Below are 14,473 nucleotides of genomic sequence, written 5' to 3'. Positions count from 1 at the left end.
TGGGGAAATTATCAAACGTATAAAGTAATTCCTATATTTTTTTCTGGGGTTGATAGATGCATTGCTAAACTTAAGGAAAAGTTGGTTCTTCTTATCGTAGAATATCTATCTGTTTCACGCATTCGTATCCTGTAAATCAGAATACACCATTACTAAGGTTTACTTTTCGAACGGAAATGTCTTCATGTCAGTATCGCACTTATGCTCCTTACAATAACATTTTACATTAGGCCATATAATCTCACCATTGTATTGGTTGTCTGTTACTTATGCGGCATCAGTCCAAATCGTATAATTTCATCAATTCTGTATACTAATAGTTTTGTTTGTGTGTGTACAGCGCGCGGCACGTGGTCGTCGGGCGAGGCGTCCCCCGGGCTGTCGGACGAGGAGTGCGGCGGCGGCGGCGCCGGCGAGACGCCCGCCGCGCTGCTCGCCCGCGTGCGCGCGCTCGGCCGCCGCGGCCTCGTCGCCGAGTACGAGGAGATCCGCGCCCGCCCGCCGCAGGGCACCTTCCACCACGCCAAGTGAGTGACACACTCGCACCGTACACCCTGCACTGTACAGGCGGCGCCGCGAGACGCCCGCCGCGCTGCTCGCCCGCGTGCGCGCGCTCGGCCGCCGCGGCCTCGTCGCCGAGTACGAGGAGATCCGCGCCCGCCCGCCGCAGGGCACCTTCCACCACGCCAAGTGAGTGACACACTCGCACCGTACACCCTGCACTGTACAGGCGGCGCCGCGAGACGCCCGCCGCGCTGCTCGCCCGCGTGCGCGCGCTCGGCCGCCGCGGCCTCGTCGCCGAGTACGAGGAGATCCGCGCCCGCCCGCCGCAGGGCACCTTCCACCACGCCAAGTGAGTGACACACTCGCACCGTACACCCTGCACTGTACAGGCGGCGCCGCGAGACGCCCGCCGCGCTGCTCGCCCGCGTGCGCGCGCTCGGCCGCCGCGGCCTCGTCGCCGAGTACGAGGAGATCCGCGCCCGCCCGCCGCAGGGCACCTTCCACCACGCCAAGTGAGTGACACACTCGCACCGTACACCCTGCACTGTACAGGCGGCGCCGCGAGACGCCCGCCGCGCTGCTCGCCCGCGTGCGCGCGCTCGGCCGCCGCGGCCTCGTCGCCGAGTACGAGGAGATCCGCGCCCGCCCGCCGCAGGGCACCTTCCACCACGCCAAGTGAGTGACACACTCGCACCGTACACCCTGCACTGTACAGGCGGCGCCGCGAGACGCCCGCCGCGCTGCTCGCCCGCGTGCGCGCGCTCGGCCGCCGCGGCCTCGTCGCCGAGTACGAGGAGATCCGCGCCCGCCCGCCGCAGGGCACCTTCCACCACGCCAAGTGAGTGACACACTCGCACCGTACACCCTGCACTGTACAGGCGGCGCCGCGAGACGCCCGCCGCGCTGCTCGCCCGCGTGCGCGCGCTCGGCCGCCGCGGCCTCGTCGCCGAGTACGAGGAGATCCGCGCCCGCCCGCCGCAGGGCACCTTCCACCACGCCAAGTGAGTGACACACTCGCACCGTACACCCTGCACTGTACAGGCGGCGCCGCGAGACGCCCGCCGCGCTGCTCGCCCGCGTGCGCGCGCTCGGCCGCCGCGGCCTCGTCGCCGAGTACGAGGAGATCCGCGCCCGCCCGCCGCAGGGCACCTTCCACCACGCCAAGTGAGTGACACACTCGCACCGTACACCCTGCACTGTACAGGCGGCGCCGCGAGACGCCCGCCGCGCTGCTCGCCCGCGTGCGCGCGCTCGGCCGCCGCGGCCTCGTCGCCGAGTACGAGGAGATCCGCGCCCGCCCGCCGCAGGGCACCTTCCACCACGCCAAGTGAGTGACACACTCGCACCGTACACCCTGCACTGTACAGGCGGCGCCGCGAGACGCCCGCCGCGCTGCTCGCCCGCGTGCGCGCGCTCGGCCGCCGCGGCCTCGTCGCCGAGTACGAGGAGATCCGCGCCCGCCCGCCGCAGGGCACCTTCCACCACGCCAAGTGAGTGACACACTCGCACCGTACACCCTGCACTGTACAGGCGGCGCCGCGAGACGCCCGCCGCGCTGCTCGCCCGCGTGCGCGCGCTCGGCCGCCGCGGCCTCGTCGCCGAGTACGAGGAGATCCGCGCCCGCCCGCCGCAGGGCACCTTCCACCACGCCAAGTGAGTGACACACTCGCACCGTACACCCTGCACTGTACAGGCGGCGCCGCGAGACGCCCGCCGCGCTGCTCGCCCGCGTGCGCGCGCTCGGCCGCCGCGGCCTCGTCGCCGAGTACGAGGAGATCCGCGCCCGCCCGCCGCAGGGCACCTTCCACCACGCCAAGTGAGTGACACACTCGCACCGTACACCCTGCACTGTACAGGCGGCGCCGCGAGACGCCCGCCGCGCTGCTCGCCCGCGTGCGTGAGACACTGCACCATACTGCAACATTACATAGCATACCGTGCCGGCAATGTACGCCACCCAGCCATAAGTGACTTGCTACACACTCCGTTATACCACGTGACCACACCATACTACATCATAACACTCGCACTATACCACAACCTGTACGCGCTGGATCATACTGTGCTACATCGCACCTGAACCATATGGACCCTAGAAAGCGCTACTCTACAGTGCACTGCGCCACAATGTAGCGTGGGACCGTATAGTGTACCACACACCACATAGAAATGTATCATATCACATTACAGCGCAATACGCTCCCGGACCGGGCTCGTTACACCACGCGAAGTAAGACATAAAACATCTATATCATACCACACGTTACGCTTCATTTTACTACATCAAATTGTGTAATCAAAGTACCTGAGGCTCATCTAGGTTTGAAATCCTGCTCACATTATGTTTTAAGGAGCGACAATATTCTGTACCTTTTTTCGTTGATCTATTTTTAAAAGGCAGCTCGAAACCTCGCTACTCGTTTTTGTTATATTCTGCAATCTGCATATTATGCCCCCTGACTACATACTGGGCTAGTATCAGCCAAAACCGAATTTTACAAACATTCGAACTATTTTATGAAAACTCAATGAAAACTACCCTCTCGTTCCAGATTACCGAGCAACCTAGCAAAGAATCGCTACACGGACGTGCTGTGCTACGACCACTCGCGCGTGTTGCTCTCACAGACCGACCCCGACGACCCCACCACAGACTACATCAACGCTAACTACGTGGACGGCTATAAACAGAAAAATGCATTCATATGTACACAAGGTGAGTGTTTATTACCGCTTCTTTGTTGGTTAAACCTGTTTAATGCGTTTAAGCAGAGTAGTAGAAGATTCCTTCAATTCTTCTTTTTGTAGTTGTGGACAGACTAATTCCTAGCATCACTGACGATACCACGATTAATCAATTGTATAATCATAGTTTTAATGTGTTTGGTTTTAGAGTGATTATTAGTCGCGCGTATTTTATTTTTATTTTTTATTCATATGTACGCACACAATTAATTCTAGTGTGCGGGTGGAATGCACATGGGCAACTTAAACACGCGCGTCAGGGTTCACTAGTACTCGTTTATTCGTATCAAGGAAGCCTCTAAATTATAAAATTTGGAAAAAAAAAACAATTATTCGCACTGAAGATTGAAAATTAAGTTGTCGTCCAAAACAAGTACTTATTTTTGGTTTCAAATTAATTTAAGTTATTTGGGACCAAGATGGTAAAAATAGTAATATTAAAACATTACTTTTTAACATAATGAAAATGAAAAATCCAACCTGTAAGTACCTTCTTTGCAACTATTTTCATGTAAGGATAAGAAGTATTGGTTATTCCACCTCCGCTCATCATGATTTATTTTAGACACTTGACCCTCTTGAGAGAGAGAGCCTAAAATTCTACCCGCCCACACTATCGATTGCCGTAACGTAGGAAGACCCACTTTGTGATACCGTCTTATTATTTTTCAAAACAATATATTTCTGGCAGAACGAGTTTCTGATAATGGAACGCTATAGTTACCACGACGCCTACGTTTTCATTGCATTTGTAAATAGCAATCTCTATATTGGAGCGATAATGGAAAATTGGTGGAGGAAGTGTGAAGTGGTTCTTGGAAATAAATAGCGGTTTGACTCCTCGGCGTTGGCGCGATGCCAGTCGTGATTGGGAAACTTTCGGGTTTCCGATTCTGCGAATACCAATTTTTGCTTACGAACTGGAAACAAGCCGAGTTGTATGTTTGTTAATTTTATTGTTAAGTTGAGAAGTTGTTTTAAAGTTTATTTTGGGCCAACTTTTGGTATTTTTAAAATTGTTGGCTTATCTTATTTTCTACTTAGTCACTTTTCTTAACTTCTGTGAATTAATGCAGGAAAACGTATAAATATAACAAATGATGTATCATACGTCATTTGTTTTATTTATTATACCAGTATCAAGTTATTTGTGAATAATATCCAAATACTTGTTTGCAACTTTATAGACATTTAAATATTCGTAAAATTCATATTCATTATTATTATTTTCTTATCCTTCCGTATTCTTCTGACTTTCTGAGTTATCCCATGGAATCGATCTGGCACATATCATCCCGACCAGTGCTGTAAAGTTACTTCTATACTATTTTCTGTGTTTTCCCGCGTACATTGGGCACATGCCATAGAGGAGTCCATGTTAATCTCAGGTTCTAGAGAATCGATTTTGTTCGCACACACGACTATATGCATTCAACGTTTGAAATATCAATTTAACTACATTGAGAATTTTTTGCATGATCCGCAAATATATGAGCAGAAAAGTTATCATTACCCACATCCATTTTCATAGTATGTTTCGTTTTGAACGACGTTTCGTTTACACACACAGTATATAATATCGTCGTCGTTTCCAGGCCCTCTACCGAAGACGTTCGGCGACTTCTGGCGCATGGTGTGGGAGCAGGGCAGCCTCGTGGTGGTGATGACGACGCGCGCGGTGGAGCGCGGCCGCGTCAAGTGCGGCCAGTACTGGCCCGCGGACCCCGGCGCCAGGGCCGTGCACGCCACGTACGCTGTCACTACTGAGAGGGTGGAGCGACACGATGATTATACCGTGTCGCATTTGCTACTCACGGATTTGAGGGTGAGTTGGCTAACTAATGAGTTATGGTGGAAATTTGCGAATAAATTTTAGGACGCTTAGGCGGGCTGAGGCCCTAAGGAATTAGCTGGATTATTGGGATACCGGATCGGTCAGGGTGACGAAGATTAGGGTATACCTAGCTATTTTTAGCGGTGGATTTCTACAGGTTAATGTATTTGTGACGAACGGTGTAGGAGCGGTACGGCATGGTAATGACGATGATCCGTGTGATGTAATGCCACGACGTAATGTGATGTAATGCACTGTGTCGTGCTTTCCGCTTATCAGTGTAAAGGTCAGTTATCTGTTATAATGCACACGGTGTAGCGGCTTGACTTTGGTGACGATAACGAAACCAGGTCATATAAGAAACTGACGTACAAGTGCTTTTATAAATCGTATATAAATGTATTATTATATCATCGAATCTATAACTTAATCAATGAACGGTGTACATGTATCTGTTGATCAGACGGAGCAGTCGCGGCGCGTGTGGCACGGGCAATACACGCGCTGGCCGGACTACGGCGTGCCGGGCGGCGGCCGCGCGCCCCCCGTGCTGCGCTTCCTGCAGCTGGTGCGCCGCGCGCAGGCCCGCGCCACGCTCGAGTACGTACACGCTGGCGCACACACGCAGGCACACATACACGCAGGCACACATACACGCAGGCACACATACACGCACGCACGCTGACACGTACACACACAGTCATACACACACCACATTAAGGTAGTAGAACCCTTTGTGGTTCGACTCCGGCGGCACCACCGCCACACCTATTTCTACCTAATAACAGCAGTGTTAGGCGCTGCTGTGTTCCGTTTTGAAGGGTGTAGTAAGGGAGACAGATTTTTCCGAGGCGTTCCAACTTAGTCCTCAGGGGTAGTGGCGCATCTGTGGCCGACCTCAGGTAGGAATACCTAATCCTATCTGGGGTTGATTACAGATGTCCATGGGCGGCAGTAGCCACTTACCATCAGGTGGACTGCATGATCGTCTCCTACTAAAAAAAAAAACAGTCGGAGCGGTGGCGGCGCGTGTGGCATGGACAGTACTCGCGCACGCACACGCGCGTATCTATGCACGCACGTATACGCATAGTTGACGGATTTGTGACACTTACGGGCTAATTCACGTATGCGCACACGTGACACACGGACACGGTTACACACTTAGGGCACTTTTACCAGTGGCGCGTTCGCATGCGCGTCACTTGCATCCTATCGTTTCATATACACACGGGTCGAAAAGAGATTGCGGCGAGCTAATTTATGTGTGGTTAAAGTTATTAATTAATTAATAATATACATTATTTTGTGATTTTTCCAGATTGGGTGATGCGTGGGCGGGTCACAGTAAAGGACCTCCAATAGTTGTTCATTGTTCTGCCGGAATTGGACGAACAGGTAAAAATATACATTAAGAAGTATTTAAAATTCCTAGTGTTGTAAAATTTATTATAAGTAATAAAACGTTCCTCTTGAGATCCGAATGATTGATCAGATCAGTGTTTGAAACATATTAATGGCAATCTGTCGACGTAATATATTTTACAATATTTTACATTAGAGTTACACTAAGTTAAACACTTGGTGTTGCATCTCGAAGTTAGTCGTTGGCGTTATGACATCAAAAAAGTTCTTGACGCTGGGCGTGTCACGGTGTTTCCGTACGATTGTTATTGTGTATATGTTGCGTTGTTGTTTCTTGACGGTGTATTAATGTTGTGTGCTTGTGTGTGCGTGCGCACAGGAACGTTTCTGACGCTGGACGTGTGCGTGTCGCGGCTGGCGGCGGAGGGCGCGGCGGACGTGCGCGGCACCGTGGAGCGCGTGCGCGCGCAGCGGGCGCACTCCATACAGATGCCCGACCAGTACGTGTTCTGCCACCTCGCGCTGCTCGACTACGCGGTGAGTGTGTGTGGGGCGGGGCGCGGCGGACGTGCGCACTCCATACAGATGCCCGACCAGTACGTGTTCTGCCACCTCGCGCTGCTCGACTACGCGGTGAGTGTGTGTGGGGCGGAGCGCGGCGGACGTGCGCGGCACCGTGGAGCGCGTGCGCGCGCAGCGGGCGCACTCCATACAGATGCCCGACCAGTACGTGTTCTGCCACCTCGCGCTGCTCGACTACGCGGTGAGTGTGTGTGGGGCGGGGCGCGGCGGACGTGCGCACTCCATACAGATGCCCGACCAGTACGTGTTCTGCCACCTCGCGCTGCTCGACTACGCGGTGAGTGTGTGTGGGGCGGGGCGCGGCGGACGTGCGCGGCACCGTGGAGCGCGTGCGCGCGCAGCGGGCGCACTCCATACAGATGCCCGACCAGTACGTGTTCTGCCACCTCGCGCTGCTCGACTACGCGGTGAGTGTGTGTGGGGCGGGGCGCGGCGGACGTGCGCACTCCATACAGATGCCCGACCAGTACGTGTTCTGCCACCTCGCGCTGCTCGACTACGCGGTGAGTGTGTGTGGGGCGGGGCGCGGCGGACGTGCGCACTCCATACAGATGCCCGACCAGTACGTGTTCTGCCACCTCGCGCTGCTCGACTACGCGGTGAGTGTGTGTGGGGCGGGGCGCGGCGGACGTGCGCACTCCATACAGATGCCCGACCAGTACGTGTTCTGCCACCTCGCGCTGCTCGACTACGCGGTGAGTGTGTGTGGGGCGGGGCGCGGCGGACGTGCGCACTCCATACAGATGCCCGACCAGTACGTGTTCTGCCACCTCGCGCTGCTCGACTACGCGGTGAGTGTGTGTGGGGCGGGGCGCGGCGGACGTGCGCACTCCATACAGATGCCCGACCAGTACGTGTTCTGCCACCTCGCGCTGCTCGACTACGCGGTGAGTGTGTGTGGGGCGGGGCGCGGCGGACGTGCGCACTCCATACAGATGCCCGACCAGTACGTGTTCTGCCACCTCGCGCTGCTCGACTACGCGGTGAGTGTGTGTGGGGCGGGGCGCGGCGGACGTGCGCACTCCATACAGATGCCCGACCAGTACGTGTTCTGCCACCTCGCGCTGCTCGACTACGCGGTGAGTGTGTGTGGGGCGGGGCGCGGCGGACGTGCGCACTCCATACAGATGCCCGACCAGTACGTGTTCTGCCACCTCGCGCTGCTCGACTACGCGGTGAGTGTGTGTGGGGCGGGGCGCGGCGGACGTGCGCACTCCATACAGATGCCCGACCAGTACGTGTTCTGCCACCTCGCGCTGCTCGACTACGCGGTGAGTGTGTGTGGGGCGGGGCGCGGCGGACGTGCGCGGCACGGTGGAATTAATATTCGTCGTGAAAATTCTGCAGCGAAAAATTGACATGTGCGGGTGTGACACGCGGGCGGGCATGAATCCACGCGACAAGAAAATTGTTGACGTTTAGCGAAACGGTACTGGTGATTAATTGGTGCCATAAAAATTGGTAACATTAGAACCTATTTTAAACTACGAAATAATTAAAATTTAATAAATGTTAATCAAATAAAAGTTCAATTTTTAAAAATTGAACCATTGGTCTCGATATTTTTGTAGGTTATCCTGTCCCCAGAATCGATTTAACTCGTTTTCAAAATCGATTTTTTTCGTAAGAAATTCCCCAAGCAACTAGTCTTTCGCGTCTTTAAAACGACTCACAAATAATAAGAAATTTTGAGCTGGCCATTAATATTAATGCTGTTATAATCGTGATCAAATGGCAAATGGCACTTCCAAATCCTAAACAACGTTAATAATGCACGCTAATAGCAATAATAATCCCTTTTGCAGGTGATGCACGGCTACCTGGAGTCGGCGGAGCTGTCCGGCTTCGACGACGACAACGAGGAGGAGTCGGAATGAAGGCTCGCGCGCCGCGCCTGCCGCCTGCTGTAGCGCGCCGCACACACTGGCACCACTCTACGGCAACACGTGGAGCTCAACCCACCGGACGTGACACTCTTAGCATCGGCGATCTACTACTTAATTAAGTGCAGCGATCAAACGCCACAACTTTAGGCGTCGGTGTGAGGTTTAGACGCTCAATGCACAACGTAAAAAGGCGATGCGATATTGATGCAGTCGCTTATACGTACATTTGTGATACCACATTCGAACGCGGGAAAACGCCAGAACGTAATGGAGCATGGATGCCGTCGCCATAACGCGAATCGCTGATGCTAAAAGTAGCTAGTCTGCTCAGACCGATTGTTTAAATCACGCGGGTTTAGGTCCGCACGCGGTTCTGGTCCGCATGCGTACGACTCGTCGTCATAACTTTTCATAGATACTTCTTTGACGCGGAGACTGGGTTGGTTCACGCATGCGGATGTGACACGAAAGCGGACATAAACCCGCGTGACAAGAAAAGACTAGCTCTTAATATGGCGTTGATTCGCGCTATCGTTGTGACGGTACGTTTGTATAACTATTCGCTTATTATGATGAGAAGCAATGAGTGATATTTTTACAATATAGAAGTAGCAAGCATGCGTGCTGCCGTCTATGATGGACCTTAGTAATGGACCCCAAATAGGATTGGGTACTTCTTGAGATCGGCTATAAATACATTGCTATCCCTGACGGCTAAATTGGATCGCCTCATGTATATATTAATACGTAACTGTGGATAGTGTGAACGTACCGGAACAACACAATAGTGTGGATTGCCGCGTATCGCCTCTACTTGTCCCGTTTTTGTATGTACTCGACTGCCGTTCGGCTACGGCCGTTCCCTGTATCGACATATACATAGAAATTAGGCCCCATTTATAAGTACAGACATTGAAATGTGTGCAAGACCACATTTTTTTTTCTTTACAATATTTTGAAGCGTTACGGATGATATAAATATGTTCATAATATGTATAGAATTATATTACTTTGCCGCAAACAATGTCTGTTTGTATAAATGTACCATTAAACGTTCCTCTAGTGTGAATAAGAACCGAGTTAAACGACCATGTTATCGGAAGGAAACCTCGTCATCGTTCGAGTATTTATTTTGCACAATATAAAGCCTTGATAACCAAAAATATTCTCTTAATTATTTAGGTGTTTTTATTTCTATTTATTTATGTATAAGAAGTATGGCTGTGTGAAGATTTCGTCTGTAATTTATGTAGTAACGTATGTTTATACTTTATTATGATATATAATCTTTATTTACGAGTAAATTTCTCAATTTTTGATACAAATTAAATGATATATGTTGAGGTGCTGGTAGGATAACAATCGACGACTCGATCATCATTCGACGAATGTTACATTGCATTCAGCTATTTGCTATTTTTATATATCATTCGACGCTGTGTCTTCACTTCATTTCACATAACATTACATGTAATTTTTAATGTATCGATGATGTTAATAGACTGAGTAATGTTAATTTTTCCATTCAATAATTTAGTTCTGACTTGTAGAAAATCATAGATCTAGAAAGATGGCGGAGGATTTGCGTGCCGGATTAGGTCTTGTTACCTACAGACATTGAACGTGTCAGACACGGGCCGTGACGGGCAAAATCATATTTTTCTATACAATATTTTGACAGGCACGGCCCGTGTCCGCGCGGCTGTGTTACGATAGATATAAATACTAATACACATTGTATAGGAGAATACTTTTTGCTTGCCACGGCACGCGTATAGCACGTTCTATGTCTGTATATGTAAATGACCCCTTATATGGGACTGTTGAGTTATATATAGCAGTATATTAGATAAAATAATTGTCTGTAAAATATTTACATATGTTATCTATTCTGTTCTTAATACGTCTTAGATACGTTTCGTTTAAATAGTAAAAATTCCGGCATGCAAATCACTGATTCATACACGCTTCGCGTACAATTAATGATTGATGTAGGTTTTTTCACCGTTACCTTATGTATGAAATAAAAATAGCTGTAATAAAAATATAATTTTTGGAGTGTAATCATAGGTAAATTGTAAAAAATCTATAAGTACGAGATAGTGATGAATGTTACATAATTATTATATGATCCATGACTTATGAAATTATAGCTAAAATGATAGATATTTTTCAAAATATAATGTATGAGCGACATATCTAATCGTCACAGATCAGTATATATTTGGAACCGCCGTCCTATCACGCAACTTACATATCGCCGCCGTAGCCTTCATTTCCACGTTTCCTTCCCCTGTAACATTCCCCCGAGAACTAGAACATATATTGAATCTCCATACATGTAGGTACATCATCGTCATATTATTGCTAACTAATTGTGCTGGATTCGAGTAGACGTGTTCGGGCCAGTGAGTGACCAAGTCGTGTTTGCACACGATCTTGGTGATTTGTAAAGTCTTACACATCGTATTATGAATTGTATTTTATACGATTTGACCATTAGCATCGACTCATTTTGGGATACGGTTTTTATAAAATCATATGAAATATGTGTAATTAATTCAATGAGGTCGTGTCTGAACACCTGGCGTAAGGGTGCCTTCACACCAAAGGAATGCGAAGTAGCTAAGCTATGAATGAGTCAAATCAAACTAAAGGATCCCTTGATATTCACTCTCACAATCAAACAGTTGTATTGGTGGATTTTACATTGATAGCTTCTACTGCTATTCAAATTCTGGTGAAAAGGCATCCTTATGAAGGTTTTGATTAAAGTATGGAACTTGTGCTAAAGTTAATTACGAAAGTATACAAAATGGTTGCGTCTAGTATTTTACAAGTTTCTCTAAATATTATTATTATTTAAGGTTTAAGGAAATTGTTAATCTGAAACAACTGTTGATTCTTGTATCTGTAAATATTCTATTTTCTGTTTAAATCTAAATTAATGCCCCTGTGAAATACGTGTGAAATAAAAAGAATACTTGTAATATAATTAAATAGCTTTTTATTTTGATTAAATGAACCTAATATACCCTTTATTTTATTTAGTGGAATATTTAATACACATATTATTGGGATGTATTAATTCGTGGGACAAGATTTGCGACCCCACAAACGCTAACCACGCTTGAAATCCAAAAAATAAATTGCGTCCAGACAATTGCAACCTAAATGCAACATTTCAATTATATGACCATCTATGTGGCCTTCATTCTAGTTCGATGTTAGTGTCACTGCCAAGGTTCATATTATTTATCTTAACAATGGGAAAAAGTTAAGAAGACAATTGGTTCAATTACTTTAAACAACTAGCTAATCGTTTATCACTTACACAATTACGGTAGTAACAATTATTGAGATGCACGTGAATATTGGCTTAAGTGTTATTTTTAATAGAGCTGCTATCAATTTTTTTTCTAAATTGATCGTGAATGTAATTAATTAAAAGTTTTACCTGCTTACAGAGGGGTATAATACGGATTAATTAACGTAGAGAAATGAAGGGATTGGAGTCAATAATACAAATTATTAACCGTCATTTAAGTTATTTATTTTTAAAATGTCTTTCGTCTCTTAAAATGACATAGGATTATTTTTACAATAAAATGTGTTTACTCTACGTGCCTACTGTTGTACTTATTGTGTATCTGCTTCACTATCACATATTTAAAATTTAATACACAATGAAAATCTATTTACTGGGAATACTATACAATGATGTACTTGTAGTATATTATTATAGTCCTAGTACCTATATTATAGAAATAATAGCATTGAGTAAGTTGGTAGTCGTAGCAATATAGATCTGATTATATTAATATAATAGGTACGTATATCGCAACAACATCCCTTTAAGTTTCTATCTGCAAACATAGTAGAGTACATACAAGTATTACATTTGATCTTCATCTACAGTTATTCTATAATACCAACTTCTCTATTTTAATCTAGTTGTCATAATTGACTGTAACAATTAAAATATAACACAATTTCTAAAGAACTATATCTAAACATTATTATGAACGTATCAATATATAAATAACTACATACTACAAAAATATTCGATACATTTTATGCTATCTAGTAATAAATATTATATAGTTATCAATATATTTAAAGTATACGATTTTTGTGTTGTGGTGGGATGCAATTTTTATTTTTTATTTCACTGCCGTTTATGAACAGATGTGATTGGCTCCGACTTGGCAGATTTTAATTCAATAATAAGTATTTTTCTCAGGGTCCAGTTAGAACGCCAGATGCCAGATGAATAGAAAGGGAACAGAAATAAGCATGCTATTAGTGCGGCCACAGTTACATTAGTTACTATCAGAATTTATCTATATTTCCTTTATTTTATGTATTTAGGCATATGATACTCATTACTAAGTAATTTAAACCACAACTTAAATTGTTCTGTTAATTATTTATCACCTATATTTTGTTCATTCATTTAATTCTAATAACAATTCCCTATGTTTTATAGTAAAGTAATATAAGATATTAAGTATTTCATTTTTAAGAAACTCGCAATAACTAAGTACTTTATAAGTTAGTACTTAGTACACATAAATGATGTATATCTACATTGTGTAATATGTCCTTCGATCACTAATAAGAACTTATTAGTGATCGAAGAATATGTCCATCCTAATATTAAATGTATGTAAGTACTATGACAACGTCACGATATAAGTTATGTACGCATAGAAATTGGTATTGAAGCTTTGGCATGTTTTCTCCTAAACATCTATGTAATTCTACCAAAACTAACACTAACCTACAAATACATGATTGCCTCATAAAAATATTCATAAACTTGTAAATTTGTCGAATTGAAGAATATTAAACGCTAAATTACGTATACATGATTTAAAATTGTGCCACCACATAATAAATAAATATCTGATTGTAAACCGAAATTATTAAAAAATATATTTTTTGATACCTGGTTTATGGTAAGACTGGGAAATTAAGAAATATGAAAGTATAATATCAAAGTTATTTAGGTGCAAAAAACAATAAATTCTACAATGTGGGAATAACGTTAAAAAATTAATAGCAATAATCTCATGTAACAAACAAAATGTTACATCGGAGATGATTTAACATTAACTATTTCATTTTGTTCTAAAAACTAGATCCAATTTGTTTTATTTACTCCTAATTTAGATTCCTTCATTTATTTTTCTTAAAAAAATTAAAATGTACAGCTTTTATATTAATGCAATTTCAATTGATATAGGTACACTTACTGATACTAAGGTATCTGGTTGCGATACGATTTATCTTAACATGGTATTATATGTGGTATTGGGAAGTAAGTACTGATGGCAACGCAACTAGCATATTCCTTCCCTTTGAACTCTGGTCCAGAAGTATTAGCAGTTAACGTCCACGGCAGCCTGGTGGTTTAAGAGTAGAAGGTGAGCACGGAGGTTTGGTTGCCGCGCACGAACAGCATGGGCGGCAGGTCGCGGCTCATCATCTCCAGCCACGACATGTACAGCGGCGCTGACACCGAGCCCTGGGAAACAGACAGTATTTCACTTCG

General features: G+C 46.4%; 2 protein-coding genes across 2 annotated transcripts in view; one reads left to right on the top strand and one right to left on the bottom strand.

The window, feature by feature from the left end:
* The window catches only part of Ptpmeg2 (Protein tyrosine phosphatase Meg2), a 70,474-nt gene extending 58,879 nt beyond the window's left edge, over window positions 1-11,595 (top strand). The window contains exons 9-15 of the mRNA XM_073082385.1: window positions 341-527; window positions 3,057-3,220; window positions 4,845-5,074; window positions 5,547-5,683; window positions 6,405-6,481; window positions 6,828-6,985; window positions 8,836-11,595. Coding sequence (XP_072938486.1) covers window positions 341-527; window positions 3,057-3,220; window positions 4,845-5,074; window positions 5,547-5,683; window positions 6,405-6,481; window positions 6,828-6,985; window positions 8,836-8,907 — 1,025 coding nt within the window. The 3' untranslated portion in view covers window positions 8,908-11,595. The remainder of the gene's footprint in view (window positions 1-340; window positions 528-3,056; window positions 3,221-4,844; window positions 5,075-5,546; window positions 5,684-6,404; window positions 6,482-6,827; window positions 6,986-8,835) is intronic.
* A 921-nt stretch (window positions 11,596-12,516) lies between these two features.
* Window positions 12,517-14,473, bottom strand: part of LOC140748959 (bumetanide-sensitive sodium-(potassium)-chloride cotransporter) — a 56,324-nt gene continuing 54,367 nt past the window's right edge. Inside the window, exon 20 of the mRNA XM_073081935.1 lies at window positions 12,517-14,446. Within this exon, the coding sequence (XP_072938036.1) occupies window positions 14,333-14,446 (114 nt within the window). The 3' untranslated portion in view covers window positions 12,517-14,332. The remainder of the gene's footprint in view (window positions 14,447-14,473) is intronic.

The sequence above is a fragment of the Epargyreus clarus genome, unplaced genomic scaffold (assembly GCF_041222505.1).
Source record: "Epargyreus clarus isolate Ecla_fem2 unplaced genomic scaffold, WU_Ecla_fem_2.2 ptg000017l, whole genome shotgun sequence".
In the NCBI taxonomy this organism is placed as follows: domain Eukaryota; kingdom Metazoa; phylum Arthropoda; class Insecta; order Lepidoptera; family Hesperiidae; genus Epargyreus; species Epargyreus clarus.
The sequence above is the reverse complement of the archived record's forward strand: the minus strand, read 5'-3'. Positions and strand labels throughout refer to the sequence as shown.